Source organism: Danio aesculapii, chromosome 5, assembly GCF_903798145.1.
Source record: "Danio aesculapii chromosome 5, fDanAes4.1, whole genome shotgun sequence".
Lineage (NCBI taxonomy): Eukaryota > Metazoa > Chordata > Actinopteri > Cypriniformes > Danionidae > Danio > Danio aesculapii.
Genome location: NC_079439.1, coordinates 3,928,230 through 3,943,464, shown reverse-complemented (window position 1 = coordinate 3,943,464; position 15,235 = coordinate 3,928,230). Strand labels below are relative to the sequence as shown.

Below are 15,235 nucleotides of genomic sequence, written 5' to 3'. Positions count from 1 at the left end.
AAATAAATACGTTTTTAATTAAATTAATTTTGTTAAGATTATTTACATATTCAGAGATTCTGCAAGGGGTTAAATGCCACTTCAAATGCCACTGCCACTGCCACTGTCTTCTAAACATATAAGAGACCTGGATGATTATGTTTGTCAAATGCATATGTTATCAAAAATGCAGAGGGCATTTCCACTATATCTCTTATTTCATGCATTTCAATTGCATCAACAATCCGAAGTTGAAATGTTTAAGGTGTGTCAGAAGTTTTGCTATAATTATGAGTAAGACTTAAAGTGATGTGCTGTAACTAGGAACAGAAAAATGAAAGAATGCAAGAGCAACAGTGAAAAGCAAAACATTTAAAATGATTCATCAATAGAAAAAAGAGAGATAATGAAAGCATGTGTGATGTGTTTGTGTGATACTTAGAGCTGACAGTCTGTCTCCCACCCGCAGAGACAAGAGGAAGAAAAGCGGAAAGAAACACAAAAGAGACAGGTGTGTGTGTGTGTGTGTGTTAGTGTATGTGTTCGTTCATTCACACAGGTGTGCATCATTCACCAGTCCATTAGCACTGATCTTCCTGCCAGTATTCATCAATCTGTCCCTTAGGGAATGTGCTGAAGAGCGCACTCTAGTATGCTAATTTTTTGCATTCATCACTTCTGTACTTCAATCAGCCTAAAATGCCATTGTTTTATAAACGAGTGGCCAAAATTCATGAAAAGTTGTACTTGAACATCATGTAAACATGTGCTAATTGTCAGAATCTGTCTTTTTTTTTGCTATTTTTGCGAAGAAGCTTGTAAAAAAAAAAGAAGAGAGTAAAGAGATATATAGAGAGTTAGCACCCCATCAACCACCTACAACACCATAACCTCATAACAACATCCTATCAGATAGGAGATATATAGAGATATAATATATAGAGAGTATAACTAAAACTTAAAACATGACATAAAAAATAATAACTTGTGATTTTTTATTTAAAGTTTACAATACAAATGCAGTAGATGTTTGCAAAATACCTCTTATTTAGTAATCAATGTAAGTCTCTCATATATCTAAAAGACAGAATATTCATACATTCATTTTCTTTTCGGCTTAGTCCCTTTATTAATCTGGGGTCGCCACAGCGGAATGAACCGCCAACTTATCCAGCACATGTTTTATGCGGCGGATGCCCTTCTAGCTGCAACTCATCTCTGGGAAACATCCATACACACTCATTCACACACATACACTACGGACAATTTAAGCAGGTCGCTCGGCACCGTGACACGGCACACACATGACAGTTAAAGTATCACACACCAGACGCGGACATTCGCATGATATTTAACATGAAACTAATTAGATGGCGCTCTGTGGCGCAGCAGAGAAATGAACAGCGTCCTGAGTCGTGGCTAGTGTGTGTACCCTTATAGAAACCTATGTTTGGAATTCTGAAATGTATGGCGCTGCGTGGCGCTTCTGGTGTGCGACCTGCTTTAGATTGTATTTGCACGCAATTGACAGACAGTCGCAGCCTAACATTCTGTACACTAGCCCGAGCGTCTCGCACGCTGGCCATCGGGCAGTCCTTATTGTCGAGCCCTGCTACCCAATTCACCTGTACCGCATGTCTTTGGACTGGGGAAACCTGAGCACCCGGAGGAAACCCACGTGAACGCAGAGAGAACATACAAACTCCACACAGAAACGCCAACTGACCCAGCCATGACTCGAACCAGCGACCTTCTTGCTGTGAGGCGACAGCACTACCTACTGCGCCACTGCGTCCTCCTTTCGAGATAGGGGAAGGATCGGCAAAGGACCTTGAGCCGGGAATCGAACTTGGGTCGCCGTGAGCACCACTAGGCTATTGGCGCTGACACAAGACAGAGAATATTACTTTACAAGCTGTATTGTGAATAAATCAAATAAACGTTTACATATTATTCAATATTATTAATATAATACTTATTGATATTTACACACATTTGCATAATAATTTGCATTAATAATTACTCAAGTTCTACTATATAATAAGTAACAATGTCAGTTGGCATTTCTATGTGGAGTTTGCATGTTCTCCCTGTGTTCGTATGGGTATCCTCCGCTGCTCCAGTTTCCCCCACAGTCCAAACACATGATAAATAAGGGACTAATCCAGAAGGAAATGAATGAATGAATGAACATTGGAAGTATATCAGCTACAGTAAATAATTAATGTACCACACCACCTATATATTATCACTACAAACAAATCAAACTTTATTTTGTTGAGTCATTTGCTTGAGAAGTGTTTGTGCTTCAATTAACGGCAAGTGCACTGACTTGATCCTTGTTCCTGAATGTAAACGTACATTTTTAATTCAGACAGTTTAAGTGTGATTTCAGTGCTGAGCTTCACTTTAGTCTGCAAACAGCATCAGTTGTCTGGGGTCACAATCTAATATCTAACCCATTGTTCTCTCTGTCTCAGGTCCACATCTGGCTCGCGGAGGAAGAGGAGGCACAGGTAAACACTAAGCGGATCTGAGATCAATTAGATTTGTTGATTTGGAGACTGCAGGGTTTGTATAAGCCAATATCTACTTTACAGCTTGTTCAAGAGTCATTTATTGACACGTAAAGTGAGCAGCCACGGTTTATTTCAACACAAGCTCATTAGAAATACATGCTTTAGCTCTGTGAAACTCCAAAAACAGACAAAAACAGACAAAAATTAGATACCTCAGCCTATAATTAAGACGGATTAAGAACACATTGGCTCTAGGGCTATAGCAAATTCAAGGGCCCCCTTTTATTTTTTTACCTCACAAATATATATATATTTATTGTTATTATTATTATTATTATTTATATTTGATTATTACTTATTTATTTCTATTTTATTAAAACAGGCCTGTAAGTAGGCTATACAAAATTAAGTAATGACATAATATGAACTTTAAAGATCAAACAGGCTGCAAAAATCAGCAACAAAATACATTTGCAATACTTCCTAAATTAGTGCTTTAGAATAAATACTTTAAGTGAAGTTTATTTATGAACTAATTTCGAGAGGATCACATGCGTATGATTGCTTATGGCCGGTCCCGCATTATTCAATTTATGATTCACCAATCAGATGATTCCTAAGCCACTATAAATACCCTAAATATAACAGTCATCTTCATTTTGAAGAATCCCCCCTTCCACCCCTACTCCTCCTCCTTTCCTAGAAGGGTGGCACAGTGGCCCAGTGGTTAGCACTGTTGCCTCACAGTAAGAACGTCACTGGTTCTAGTCCTTACCAAGCCAGCCAACTTTTCTGTGCGGAGTTTACACGTTCTCCTTGTGCTCACGTGGGTTTCCCCTGGGTTCCCCGGTTTCCTCGAACCATCCAATAACATGCAACTTAAGTAAATTGACTAATCCAAATCAGCACCATAGACATGCTCCTATAAGTAGTTATCTCTTAAGAGCAATCACTATCTGTTCATTAGCTACTACAGCAGGGGAGTTTTCCAGATCTACCTGAGCTCAAACTCCCCTCTCACCTTGCAAATGGGAGGGAACCCTGGGCTCGAGGATCTTATGAGCTCAGGGCTCTTTCCCAGGACAGCATGCCAAACAAGCTTTATAATCAATAATCAGCTATGTGTGAACTCTTAAAATAGGGGTTTAGCTTTAAAATCCATGCTTCTAATATCCAAAATATTGTGGTCTAGTTACAGAAGGCTAGCATGCTTTTATTTTATGCAATATATCTTTGCATCAGATATATTGTCTGATTAAAGCCAGCGCCAGTATTTCATTGCTCCATGTTATTATGGTCATTTTCATAAAAGGGGTAAAGTAAACATTCATAAAAAAGTTTGCTTTCTAACTGGTTCAGTTAGACGTACTGTAAAATATTACAGAGTGTATTTATTTGAAATACATCCTCCACAACGATGGACATTTTGAGAACTGCATTTTGATAACTGCTGCTGCAGGCGTGCGCTGCTTTTTTTGAGTCCAGCTGTAACTGCCGCGTGGCTGAGACTGCGCTTTGGTTGTGTCCGTTCAGCATGATTCCGCCTATCCCAGCTTTTGTTACTACATGCACAAGTTAATCAATGATGAAGACTGTTTGAATTTAATTTTTTGTTCTACGACAAGCTTGGTAAGCCTACTCTTGACTGGACGGTTCTCACGGTAGTGCTGAAATAAGGGACTGTCCTGGGAAAATTGGGACACCTGATCACACTTATGGGTGACTCAAACACCCAATATTCTGATTGGGCTACACCCACTCTGAGCCTGAGTTCGGAGCACTCCGAGCACCGGCATCACTGTTTTTGAACAGCAGCGAACTGAAAGGAACACTTCACATTATCGACGAGAGAAAGCATAACGCAAAGAGGCACTTCCCATGTTATAGCGCAAATAAATTCTTAAGCCAATCAAGGGCTCCCTTCTTCTGTGGGCCCTGGGGCTTCAGCCCCACCTAGCCCTTACGTTAATCCAGCCCTGGTTATAGGTCAGCATGCATGATGGCAACACATTTTGCTCCTTTTCAAACTAATGATATTTACAGGGACATATTATTGATGAATAGAGGAGTATTTTCATGCAGTTCTTTTCACAATACCCCATAAATACCACAAAGCAAATTAACGCTGTTTATGATTTGTAATGGAATACATTTGCTTCACGTGGTCAGTTTGCTCGTTGCTTACTTTGTACAGTGTTATTTTTGTGCTACAGAGCGCTCGGGTTTCAGTCAGGACAACACGCTTTCACAAAAGACATAACAGCAATGTAAAATCAAGGTAAAACTATGTGGTCACAGTGCATTTTCTCTTACATTGACTTTTGAAATCACTATTTTGCTCAGTGGTTTGCTAGCTGATCTGTACGACAAGTACTGTCTTTTTCTGGACATCTACAAGAAGGACGTGTATCTGAAACACACAACAAAATGATTCCTAAGTTATATATTTCAGATTTGCAAAAATGTAGACAGCGCCCTCTTGAGGATTTGTCATCTGAAGCGTACAATGAAATGTACCCGGAGCAACGTATTTAATGTTTCGCAAAATTATTGGCTGAGGCACGTATTTCCAATTAGCCTGTTTTGATTTATTTTGCTTGTATGTGCTGTTTCAAAGCCCTTACATCAAACATCATTCACACCACAGTTGTCAACTGGCACAGAAAGCACTCATTTGGTAGCAGTAGTCTGTCAGTCTCTTTGAGTGCTACTACAAACAACACTGAAGAAAAAAATAAATTTGTATTGATCAGTTCACAGACAAGGCACTGTAGGTTCTGCTCATGGATGTCTAGTGTACTCTCACTAAATATCTCAAACACAATTGAGTATCTGTCAGACAATCACTGTCACTATCCTAGTGAACATCCAGTTTTGCTGTAGAAGTGCTGACTGATGAAGCCTGTAGCTTTTAAACACAACATCATTCTTATATACAATCAGCTTTTACAAACCTTTTAATAACACTTTATAGCTTAATCTCAGAATCAGTTGTTGTTTAATTGCAACAAGGCTGTTTTCTCCTTTCAGATCTGGGAGCCCCAAAAACAAACACAAAGACAAGAACAAACAGAAGAAGAGGTGAGTTCTGTTTGGCTTTATTACATTTCTGAAAGGCTTAAACGTTCATCATGTGGTATAGTAAGCAAGCACCTAGCTACACATTAGTAACCATCTAGACTTCTCCACACTCAACCACTTATCGATGCACTGGCAGTCAGTCAATCATTAAATCTCATATAAAGACTCAAGCAAACAACCAGAACAGAATAAAAACCAGTTACAATGCCTTAGAAACTACCTACTGTAGCAAGGAACTGACAACTTATACGTTTTTTCAAGGAACGCATTGACGTCCAAAATAACTACCTAACAATGAATCAAAACCAGTTGAAACGTATTTAAACATGCGTAGCAACACCGCTAAAACCATTTACAACACCCTACACCCGAAAAACTCAAAACCACATTACACCCTGGCAACCACCCATAACACTCTAAACCAGGGATCACCAAACTTGTTCCTGGAGGTCCGGTGTCCTGCAGATTTTAGCTCCAGCCCTCATCAAACACACCTGAACAAGCTAATCAAGGTCTTACTGGGTATACTTGAAACACCCAGGCAACACCCATACATAACAACACCCCATCAACTACCTACAACACCATAAACCCTAGAAACCTCATAACAACACCCCATCAACCACCCACAACACCATACACCCTAGAAACCTTATAACAACACCCTATCAACCACCCACCACACCATACACCCTAGAAACCTCATAACAACACCCCATCAACCACCCACCACACCATAAACCCTAGAAACCTCATAACAACACCCCATCAACCACCTACAACACCATACACCCTAGAAACCTCATAACAGCACCCCATCAACCACACACAACATCATACACCATAGAAACCTCATAACAACACCCCATCAACCACCCACAACATCATACACTCTAGAAACCACATAACAACACCCCATCAACCACCCACAACACCATACACCCTAGAAACCACATAACAGCACCCCATCAACCACCCACAACACCAGACACCCTAGAAACCTCATAACAACACCCCATCAACCACACACAATGCCATACACCCTAGAAACCACATAACAACACCCCATCAACCACCCACAACACCATACACCCTAGAAACCTCATAACAGCACCCCATCAACCACCCACAACACCATACACCCTAGAAACCACATATTAACACCCCATCAACCACCTACAACACCATACACCCTAGAAACCACATAACAACACCCCATCAACCATCCCACAACACCATACACCCTAGAAACCTCATAACAACACCATGTCAACCACCCACAACACCATACACCCTAGAAACCTCATAACAACACACCATCAACCACCCACAACACCATACACCCTAGAAACCTTATAACAACACCCCATCAACCACCTACAACACCATACACCCTAGAAACCACATAACAACACCCCATCAACCATCCCACAACACCATACACCCTAGAAACCTCATAACAACACCCTGTCAACCACCCACAACACCATACACCCTAGAAACCTCATAACAACACCCCATCAACCACCTACAACACCATACACCCTAGAAACCACATAACAACACCCCATCAACCACCCACAACACCATACACCCTAGAAACCTCATAACAACACCCCATCAACCACCCACAACACCATACACCCTAGAAACCTCATAACAACACCCCATCAACCACCCACAACACCATACACCCTAGAAACCTCATAACAACACCCCATCAACCACCCACAACACCATACACCCTAGAAACCTCATAACAACACCCCATCAACCACCCACAACACCATACACCCTAGAAACCTCATAACAACACCCCATCAACCACCCACAACACCATACACCCTAGAAACCTCATAACAACACCCCATCAACTACCTACTACACCGTTCACCCTAGAAACCACATAACAACACCCCATCAACCACCCACAACACCATACACCCTAGAAACCTCATAACAACACCCCATCAACCACCTACAACACCATACACACTAGAAACCTCATAACAACACCCCATCAACTACCTACAACACCGTTCACCCTAGAAACCACATAACAACACCCCATCAACCACCCACAACACCATACACCATAGAAACCTCATAACAACACCCCATTAACCCCCACAACACCATACACCCTAGAAACCTCATAACAACACCCTATCAATCACCCATAACACCATACACCCTAGAAACTACATAACAACACTCCATCAACCACCCACAACACCATAGACCCTAGAAGCAACATAACAACAATCCATAAAAGTCCCACAACACCTTACAGCCTAGAAAAATCAAACCACACAGCACTAACTCGGCATCCACCCACACATGCTAATTTCCATGTGGACCATATGCATAGATTGTTTATGAAAGGATTGAATTAGACTTGTGAAGCAGACTGTGTGTGTGAGCGTGTGTGTGACGCATGTTTGTGTGTGTTTTCCGCAGGTGTTCAGTGGATTCTCCCAGCAGGAGTTCTCAGCACAGAGGCAGCTGCTGTAGCTCCCGCAGTGGATCCGTCTCCTCCAGCAGGTGCGTCTTATATTCGCCTCTTATCTCCATTTCACAGGCCCACTGACAAACATATACGATGGTGAACATGGTTCCTTACAAAACACTACAATAGAAGTGCTGTAATGTGGTATTAGTCAGAAAGCGGATTATCTAAAATGACAGAAAAGTGACAGTGCTTACACTGTTTAAGGTGCCTCTGTAGTCTTATACCATGATTTTACTGCAGGAACTATGTCATTTTTGACTTAAATTATGGATGAATTGTGTATCAAATCAAATCAAATCATTTTTATTGTCACATCATCAGCAGCATGTGTGCTATGATGAGTGAAAACCTTCAAAATACAATGTGCAAAATACAATGCCATACTCCAAAACAATATACTACTAACAGTTATGAACCTTCTAAGGTTGGAAATCATTTAAAAGAGTCTCTAAAATTCACAAAGACTGCATTTATGTTTATTAAAAATCAGTAATAGCTCTAATATTGTATTACAAATTGAACAAATTGTTTTTATATTTACATAAATGTTTAAATGTAATGTATACCTGTGATTCAAAGCTGCATTTTCAGCATCATTACGCTTCAGTGTCTCATGATCCTTCATAAGTCGGTCTAATATGCTGATTTAAAGCACAGGAATCATCTATGCATATCATCTGTGTGGAAATATTTGTGAATTGAATTGTGTTCATTTAATATTCATTTGTGAATATTTAAAATATTTGAGTGGAAACTGATATTTTTGTCCTGCATTCTTTGATGAATACAAATAATCTTTTGTAACATTATAAATGTCTTACTATCAATTTTGATGAATGAAATTTCAGTTTTAAAAGTCAGGCAAGGACATGGAAAATTATTTTGTCAATGTAATTGTATGTACTCCAATCCAAACCACTTCTGGAATATGGAATATATGCAGATGATCTATATGACATACAAGTTCCTGTTTGTATTTCACATTTATAAAATCCAATGTATTTTGAAATATTGCAAAAATGGCCGCATACATATTTTGAAGTCAGAATTATTCGCACTCCTGTGATTATTTTTTAAAAATTAATTAATTAATTTATTTATTCATTTATTTATTTCAAATATTTCCCAAATGATGTTTAACAGAGCAAGGAATTTCTCACGGTATTTGCTATAATATTTTTTCTTCTGGAGAAAGTCTTATTTGTTTTATTTCGGCTAGAATAAAAGCAGTGTTTAATTTTTTTCCCAATATTATTAGCCCCTTTAAGAGCTATTGTTTTTTGATTGTCTACAAAACAAATCACTGTTATACAATCTGCCTTGCTTAATTACCCTAATTTGCCTAATTAACTTAATTAACCTAGTTAACCTTTGTGCACTTCAATAAACTACCCTTTTATTATGTTGCGCATGAAAACATCTGCTAAATTAAACTGCTGTAAAAATGCATCAGATACATTTTTTTAAAAAAATTTTTTCCATAAATCTGTTAATTAACCTCAATCCTGATCAAAACTTCTAAATGTTTTTAAGAATGACAGAATTTAACTCTTTATTTGCTGAGTTCACAAATGATGTCATTGATTTGGTGAAAAAAAAACACACAAAATGACGTATTTTCAATATAAAAGGTAATTGTGGTCTGGATTTTAAAAAAATCTTTTACCACAGTCTTGGACAAGTGATAGATTAGTAAGAACATTGCCTTTGATGCATTGTTAGTTTTTGTGCAGCATAAGATTTTTATTTTTCTCTCTCCCTAAGTTACTGTTGGTGGCTGTTTTTTCCCCATTGACTTCCATTATAACCATGTTTTTTGACTGCAAAACCATGACAGCATATATTCATGAATTTTTGATTATTGGTGGTTTTCCCTGTTAGGAACAGGTACAATTTGTAATTTTTACTGTTGATCATCAGTTGGCAGCATTAACCCTTTAGATCAGGGGTCACCAATCTTGTTCCTGGAGGGCCGGTGCCCTACAGATTTTAGCTCCAACTCTAATCAAACACACCTGAACAAGCTAATCAAGGTCTTACTAGGTGTACTTGAAACATCCAGGCAGGTGTGTTGAGGCAAGTTGGAGCTAAACTCTGCAGGGACACCGGCCCTCCAGGACCGAGATTGGTGATCCCTGCTTTAGATAGAGCTGTGCAAAAAAAGCTTACTTTTTAGATTTTATATGGAGTTTAACAGCAAATTAAAGTGTGTGTGTGAGAGTGTGTGTGTGTGTGTGCGCGTGTGTGCGCATGTTTGTGCGTGTGTGTGTGTGTGTGTGTATGTGTGCGCGTGTGTGTGTGTGTGTGTGTGTGTGTGTGTGTGTGTGTGTGTGTGTGTGTGAGAGAGTGTGAGAGTGACCTTTGTGCACTTACTTTGATATGTCTGAGAAAATCAAAATATGCATCTCAGCTCTCAGAACTACATGAAATAAACAAAAATAAAGACTGTTTATTTATGGACCAGCTGCCTTTTGATGTTGAGAAGTACAGACTAAACATCCCTAACATAACAAAAGCGTAGTAAATTTACCCAGAGTGTAAAAATTCTAAGCATTTTCCCAAAATAAGTATCAAAAAAAGATTTGTCACCAAAAATCTTTCCATTTGCTGAAACCAAGCGGCAGCTTCCCGCTCTCCCTCGTGAAGCCAATACGGAAGTAACTGAAACTGCAATTCATCGACTGGCCTTCGGGGGCTGGCTCCATAAACTCCAGATGTCCACTGACTGCAATGCTGAATTGGTCAATTTTATAGCTGATTAAAACATGTTTACAGCCTGGTTCAAAAGATGGATTTGTTGCATATAGCTAATATTACCGTTCATGGAAACTGTGAGGGGGTGAATTTTTTTATAACTCATGCGTTTCGTTTTTATTCAGTTATATAAAGTCTGCATAATTAAGAGCGTGGCCTCTTGAGTGACAGCTAGCTCTCGCTGGTCGCCGTCATGTCATTCTGGCTGATTAGCTGCTGAACTTGGCATATACATCGTATTTTTGTTTTGTTTTATGGAGATTTACACAGTCAATTCGAATTTGGAATTATTTCCTACAATTATCAGATACTATGGCATGCTGTGTGCACTTAATTGTGCTCACAAAACATTCAAGTTGCCTCCATTTAACAGGTGAGTGAAATTATATACTTAAATACCCGATCTATAAATGTATTTATTTTTTTTAAGATAAATTATCATTTATAATTTTCTTCAGAGCTGTAATGCACTCCAGAATCTGTCAGATTGATTAGGCTATAGAACAGTCATCTGAAGCGTTCATACAGTGTTATGCCTGGATTTCATAATTAGCCTTGCATTTACTAACACAGACTATATCTGAAGTGTTTGGAAGTAATTCGTGTTTTCCTCCTGTAGAAAAACGTCAGAAGAGCAATGCTTATTGGCTCAATGTATTACTGTCACAAGTAAATAAGGGTACAGAGAAGGATCCAATATGCAAGTGAAAAGTTTATTTGACCCTGTCAAACTAAACCAACAGGGCTACAAATAGAGGGCGAGGACACTGGGATACTGGGCAGGAACAGACAGACGAAACGAGGTCCAGCAGTCACTCCTCTTAGTCCTGAGCACATACAGACTCACATAATGAACCTCAGCTGGCGATCTAATCAAAACAGCTGAGTGCCATCATAACACGTGACCGAACAAATACACGTGGACAACCGAACAAAACAAACCCACGTGACAAAACAGATACTCCGGTAAGCGCACAAACCTGCAACCGTGACAATTACAACAGTGTTTTTAAAAGACTAAACTCTTTATTGATATAGTGTACAACCAAGCACATGTGGTCAGAACACAAACGAGTCGCAGGTAATGAAGCATTAAGCGTTTCTCCCAAAGAAAAGTCTAAGCAAAACTTGTAGCCTACTTGTAGCTTCATTTGCGCTCTTCAGAAACCTATGAGTGACGTCACAGATACTACGTCCATATCTTTTACAGTCTATTGCTGAAACGCATTAAAAAGTTATGGCCAAATTAAGACTCAAAATCAAACCAGAGTGGATGAAAACACCCCCAACAGTACATAAGGGTTAAACCTTTAATTTGCTAAATACTACTGTCTTGAAGAATATCTAGTCTAATATTATTTACTGTCATCATAGCAAAAATAAAATAAATCAGTTATTAGAAATGAGTTATTAAAACTATTATGATTAGAAATGTGTTGAAAATCTTGCCGTTAAACAGAAATCTGGGGAAAAATATACAGGGGGGCTAATAATTCAACTGTATTTATATATGTGATATCCAAATATGAACTTGTATGTCATATATGCAATCATTTCACTGTATGCGAATGTATACAAACTCATTCGATCTTCAATTTACCCTTTCAATCCAGATCAAATGCGAAGAGCAGGAACGACAGGCACAAACAGGAAGGAAGTCACTCCAGCCGCAGCCCCCCTCCCTCCCCCAGCACCGAGCAGCCAATCACGTGGCAGAATGGAAACCACAGCATACGGGTGCGCAACGGAAAAGACTCGGGAGCCAATCACGCGGAGGGGAATAAAGGGAACGATGTATGTAGTCTCCTCTACTTTACCTCCATCTGTTCTCGGCTGTTTACACTAATAATCTCACACACACACACACTTCTCTGACAGATTCAGTCATATCTGTGTGAGCTGACTATATATTTTTCCCTCTTTTGGCTCCATTCTGTGAGTTTTTCAGTTCTCAAGCCATTTTTTTGTGTTTGTCGGGAAGGGGTTTTGTTTCGTCAAGGCAGATCTCCATTTTCCTTCTGTAATAACGTCATGCTTAATTTCATGTACGAGCCATGTTGACTTTTTCAGTTCTAGAAAGAGAATGAATGGAAATGTTGGACTCGTATAAACCAGTGGATACAAAATCTTCATTAGAAGACGCACAGATTTACAGGTTGTGGCATCCATTGATTTACATAATTCATCAGGGATATTTTACCTTTGAATTAAATTATTTAGTAGACTCTTATCATAAAAATAACTTTCCAATATAATAACGCAATCAAACCAACAAATAGAGCATTATGTTCTCATAATAACATGTATAACTGAATCAATATATTCCTAAAATCAAAACTTTATATATTAATTGAATGCATTGTACAGAAAAATAGATTTTGCTAAATTATATATAATGATTATGGCATCATATATTTATTCAATCTTCTTTTCCCGCTATAACATTTCAAGTTTAAAGGTGCAGTATGTAAGTTTGACACCCAGTGGTTGAACAAGGTATTGCAGGCCTGGTTTAAAACAAGCGCAGGTTGCCAGATTGACGACACCAACAGCGGTGTGCCTGACTGTCGAGTCTTAATGCTGATTTAAACCATGTTCTAAATCAAAACAACGGCACGTGATAGAAGAGATATTTTACCTATTAAGAGTTAAGAGGAGTGGAAATTTATATTTTAGAAACGGCTTCATCTTGCGGCTGAACGACAGAAAACTGACAATGATTACCTCAGGTACACCTCATGTGCTTTATTCAGTGTTAAATGCTAATAATGTAAGTTAGAATCTTAAATCTGAGGCCAATTTTATTAAACTGTTTAAAATTGAATTTTAGAACTGTGACAAGCCAACACATATCAGTGATTCAGCATCTACATTTAATAATGTTAAAGAGGTTTAATATGTATTGATTAGATTATAAACCTTACCATTTCACTGGACTGCAGTGAGTGCACTATTCTGTGCTTCTAAATGGCTGAATTTAAAGGGCCACCAAAATTCTACACGCAGTAATAGTTTGATTGTGGTGTTTACATGTTTACATTCAGAGAGCAGCCTTTACAGCAGATCTTTCAGTGTATAATATTGTAGTAATTTTAACAGTACAGTAAACTTAGTAACTAATTAATTTTGACTGAGGTATGTCTTTAAACACAGAAAGAGAACTTCTGACGATATGAACTAACTTTACCATCTGAATAAACATAAAGACCATTGATCTCTTACTTAACAATTCTGTAGAGACAGGACAATCAACACCAACTGGAGCTGCGTCTTTTTTAAAAGGAGACGAGCGACAAATCCAGATCTCACCATTTCCAGATGTGAAAAGCTCTCAGGTAAAAAATGTTCCTTACAAACATAATTCTGTCGTGTGCACTGTTATCCACACATGAGTCCAGCTGCGCTCTCATAGCGGGAAATGAAAACAAAACCTTCGTTGCAGCACATTAATAAACGCAACACTGACGACCCATGTCTCCAAACAATTCTTCTTCTCCCACTTGTTTTGGCAACACAACATGGCGTCTCTCTGCCGTCTGAACTCTGTAACAGGTAAAAACAGTCTTCGAAGCTATCATGCATATTAATGAAGTTGCACCGCATACACAATAGAGCGCGCTGATTGGTTTGAACCAAGTCTTTCTCATGAATTAATGCTGCACACTCAGAGACGTCACGAGACGTACTTGTAGGTACAGACATCCACTCTCCACACTGGAATACACGCAAGTATCTAATCAGCGTGACGCAGCTTCAAACATTAGTTTCAAACTGGAAAAACGAATTTGCTCGAAGTAACGCAAAAACAACCAATTTTCACTTTTTAGTGTAATATATGTGTCCTAATAGTGTTTATAGCAGCGTGGGACACATATATGACTGTCAACAGCTCAAACAAATGTGTTTTGGTGTTTCGTGACCCTTTAAATTTCTGTCGTGTTTCGTCTGGTGCAAACAGCCCAATCAATGCAAATTCGTAATCTCAATAACCTGCTCACCTAATGTTTACATTCATAATATTTATATTAATTGCTAATTAATAACCTCATGTGGAACTCTGAATCTGCATCTCATTTCAGAGTCTGCTACTGTCCACTGGAGGTCGCATTTCGCTCACGGACGCATGCTTTAAGAGCCTTTCTGATTGAATGAAATACACTGTTTTCCACCAAGGCAAACCGAAGTGCTGATATATAATTGGCTAAACTGGTATTGGGCGGGTTAAAGGACCAAAACAAAGACAGACGTTTCACACGTAATGCACATTTTCAAAGCAGAATATCTGACTTTTATCACTGTACAGATAAACAAGAATGTTCACTGAGCATGTTTCTGAAATATCGGCAAACATATTACGGTGATTTTATGCTTTAAAAGAGTCAAAAACGTA

The 15,235-nt window shown here is 38.8% G+C and overlaps 1 protein-coding gene across 2 annotated transcripts in view; it reads left to right on the top strand.

The window, feature by feature from the left end:
* srrm3 (serine/arginine repetitive matrix 3) overlaps positions 1–15,235 on the top strand; it is a 167,922-nt gene that overhangs the window by 126,403 nt on the left and 26,284 nt on the right. The window contains exons 7-11 of one of the 2 annotated variants that reach the window (XM_056457237.1): positions 449–490; positions 2,460–2,495; positions 5,529–5,579; positions 8,040–8,123; positions 12,459–12,639. In XM_056457237.1, the coding sequence (XP_056313212.1) occupies positions 449–490; positions 2,460–2,495; positions 5,529–5,579; positions 8,040–8,123; positions 12,459–12,639 (394 nt within the window). Of the gene's footprint in view, positions 1–421; positions 491–2,459; positions 2,496–5,528; positions 5,580–8,039; positions 8,124–12,458; positions 12,640–15,235 lie in introns of both variants that reach the window. The other variant, XM_056457235.1, reaches the window with a different exon arrangement.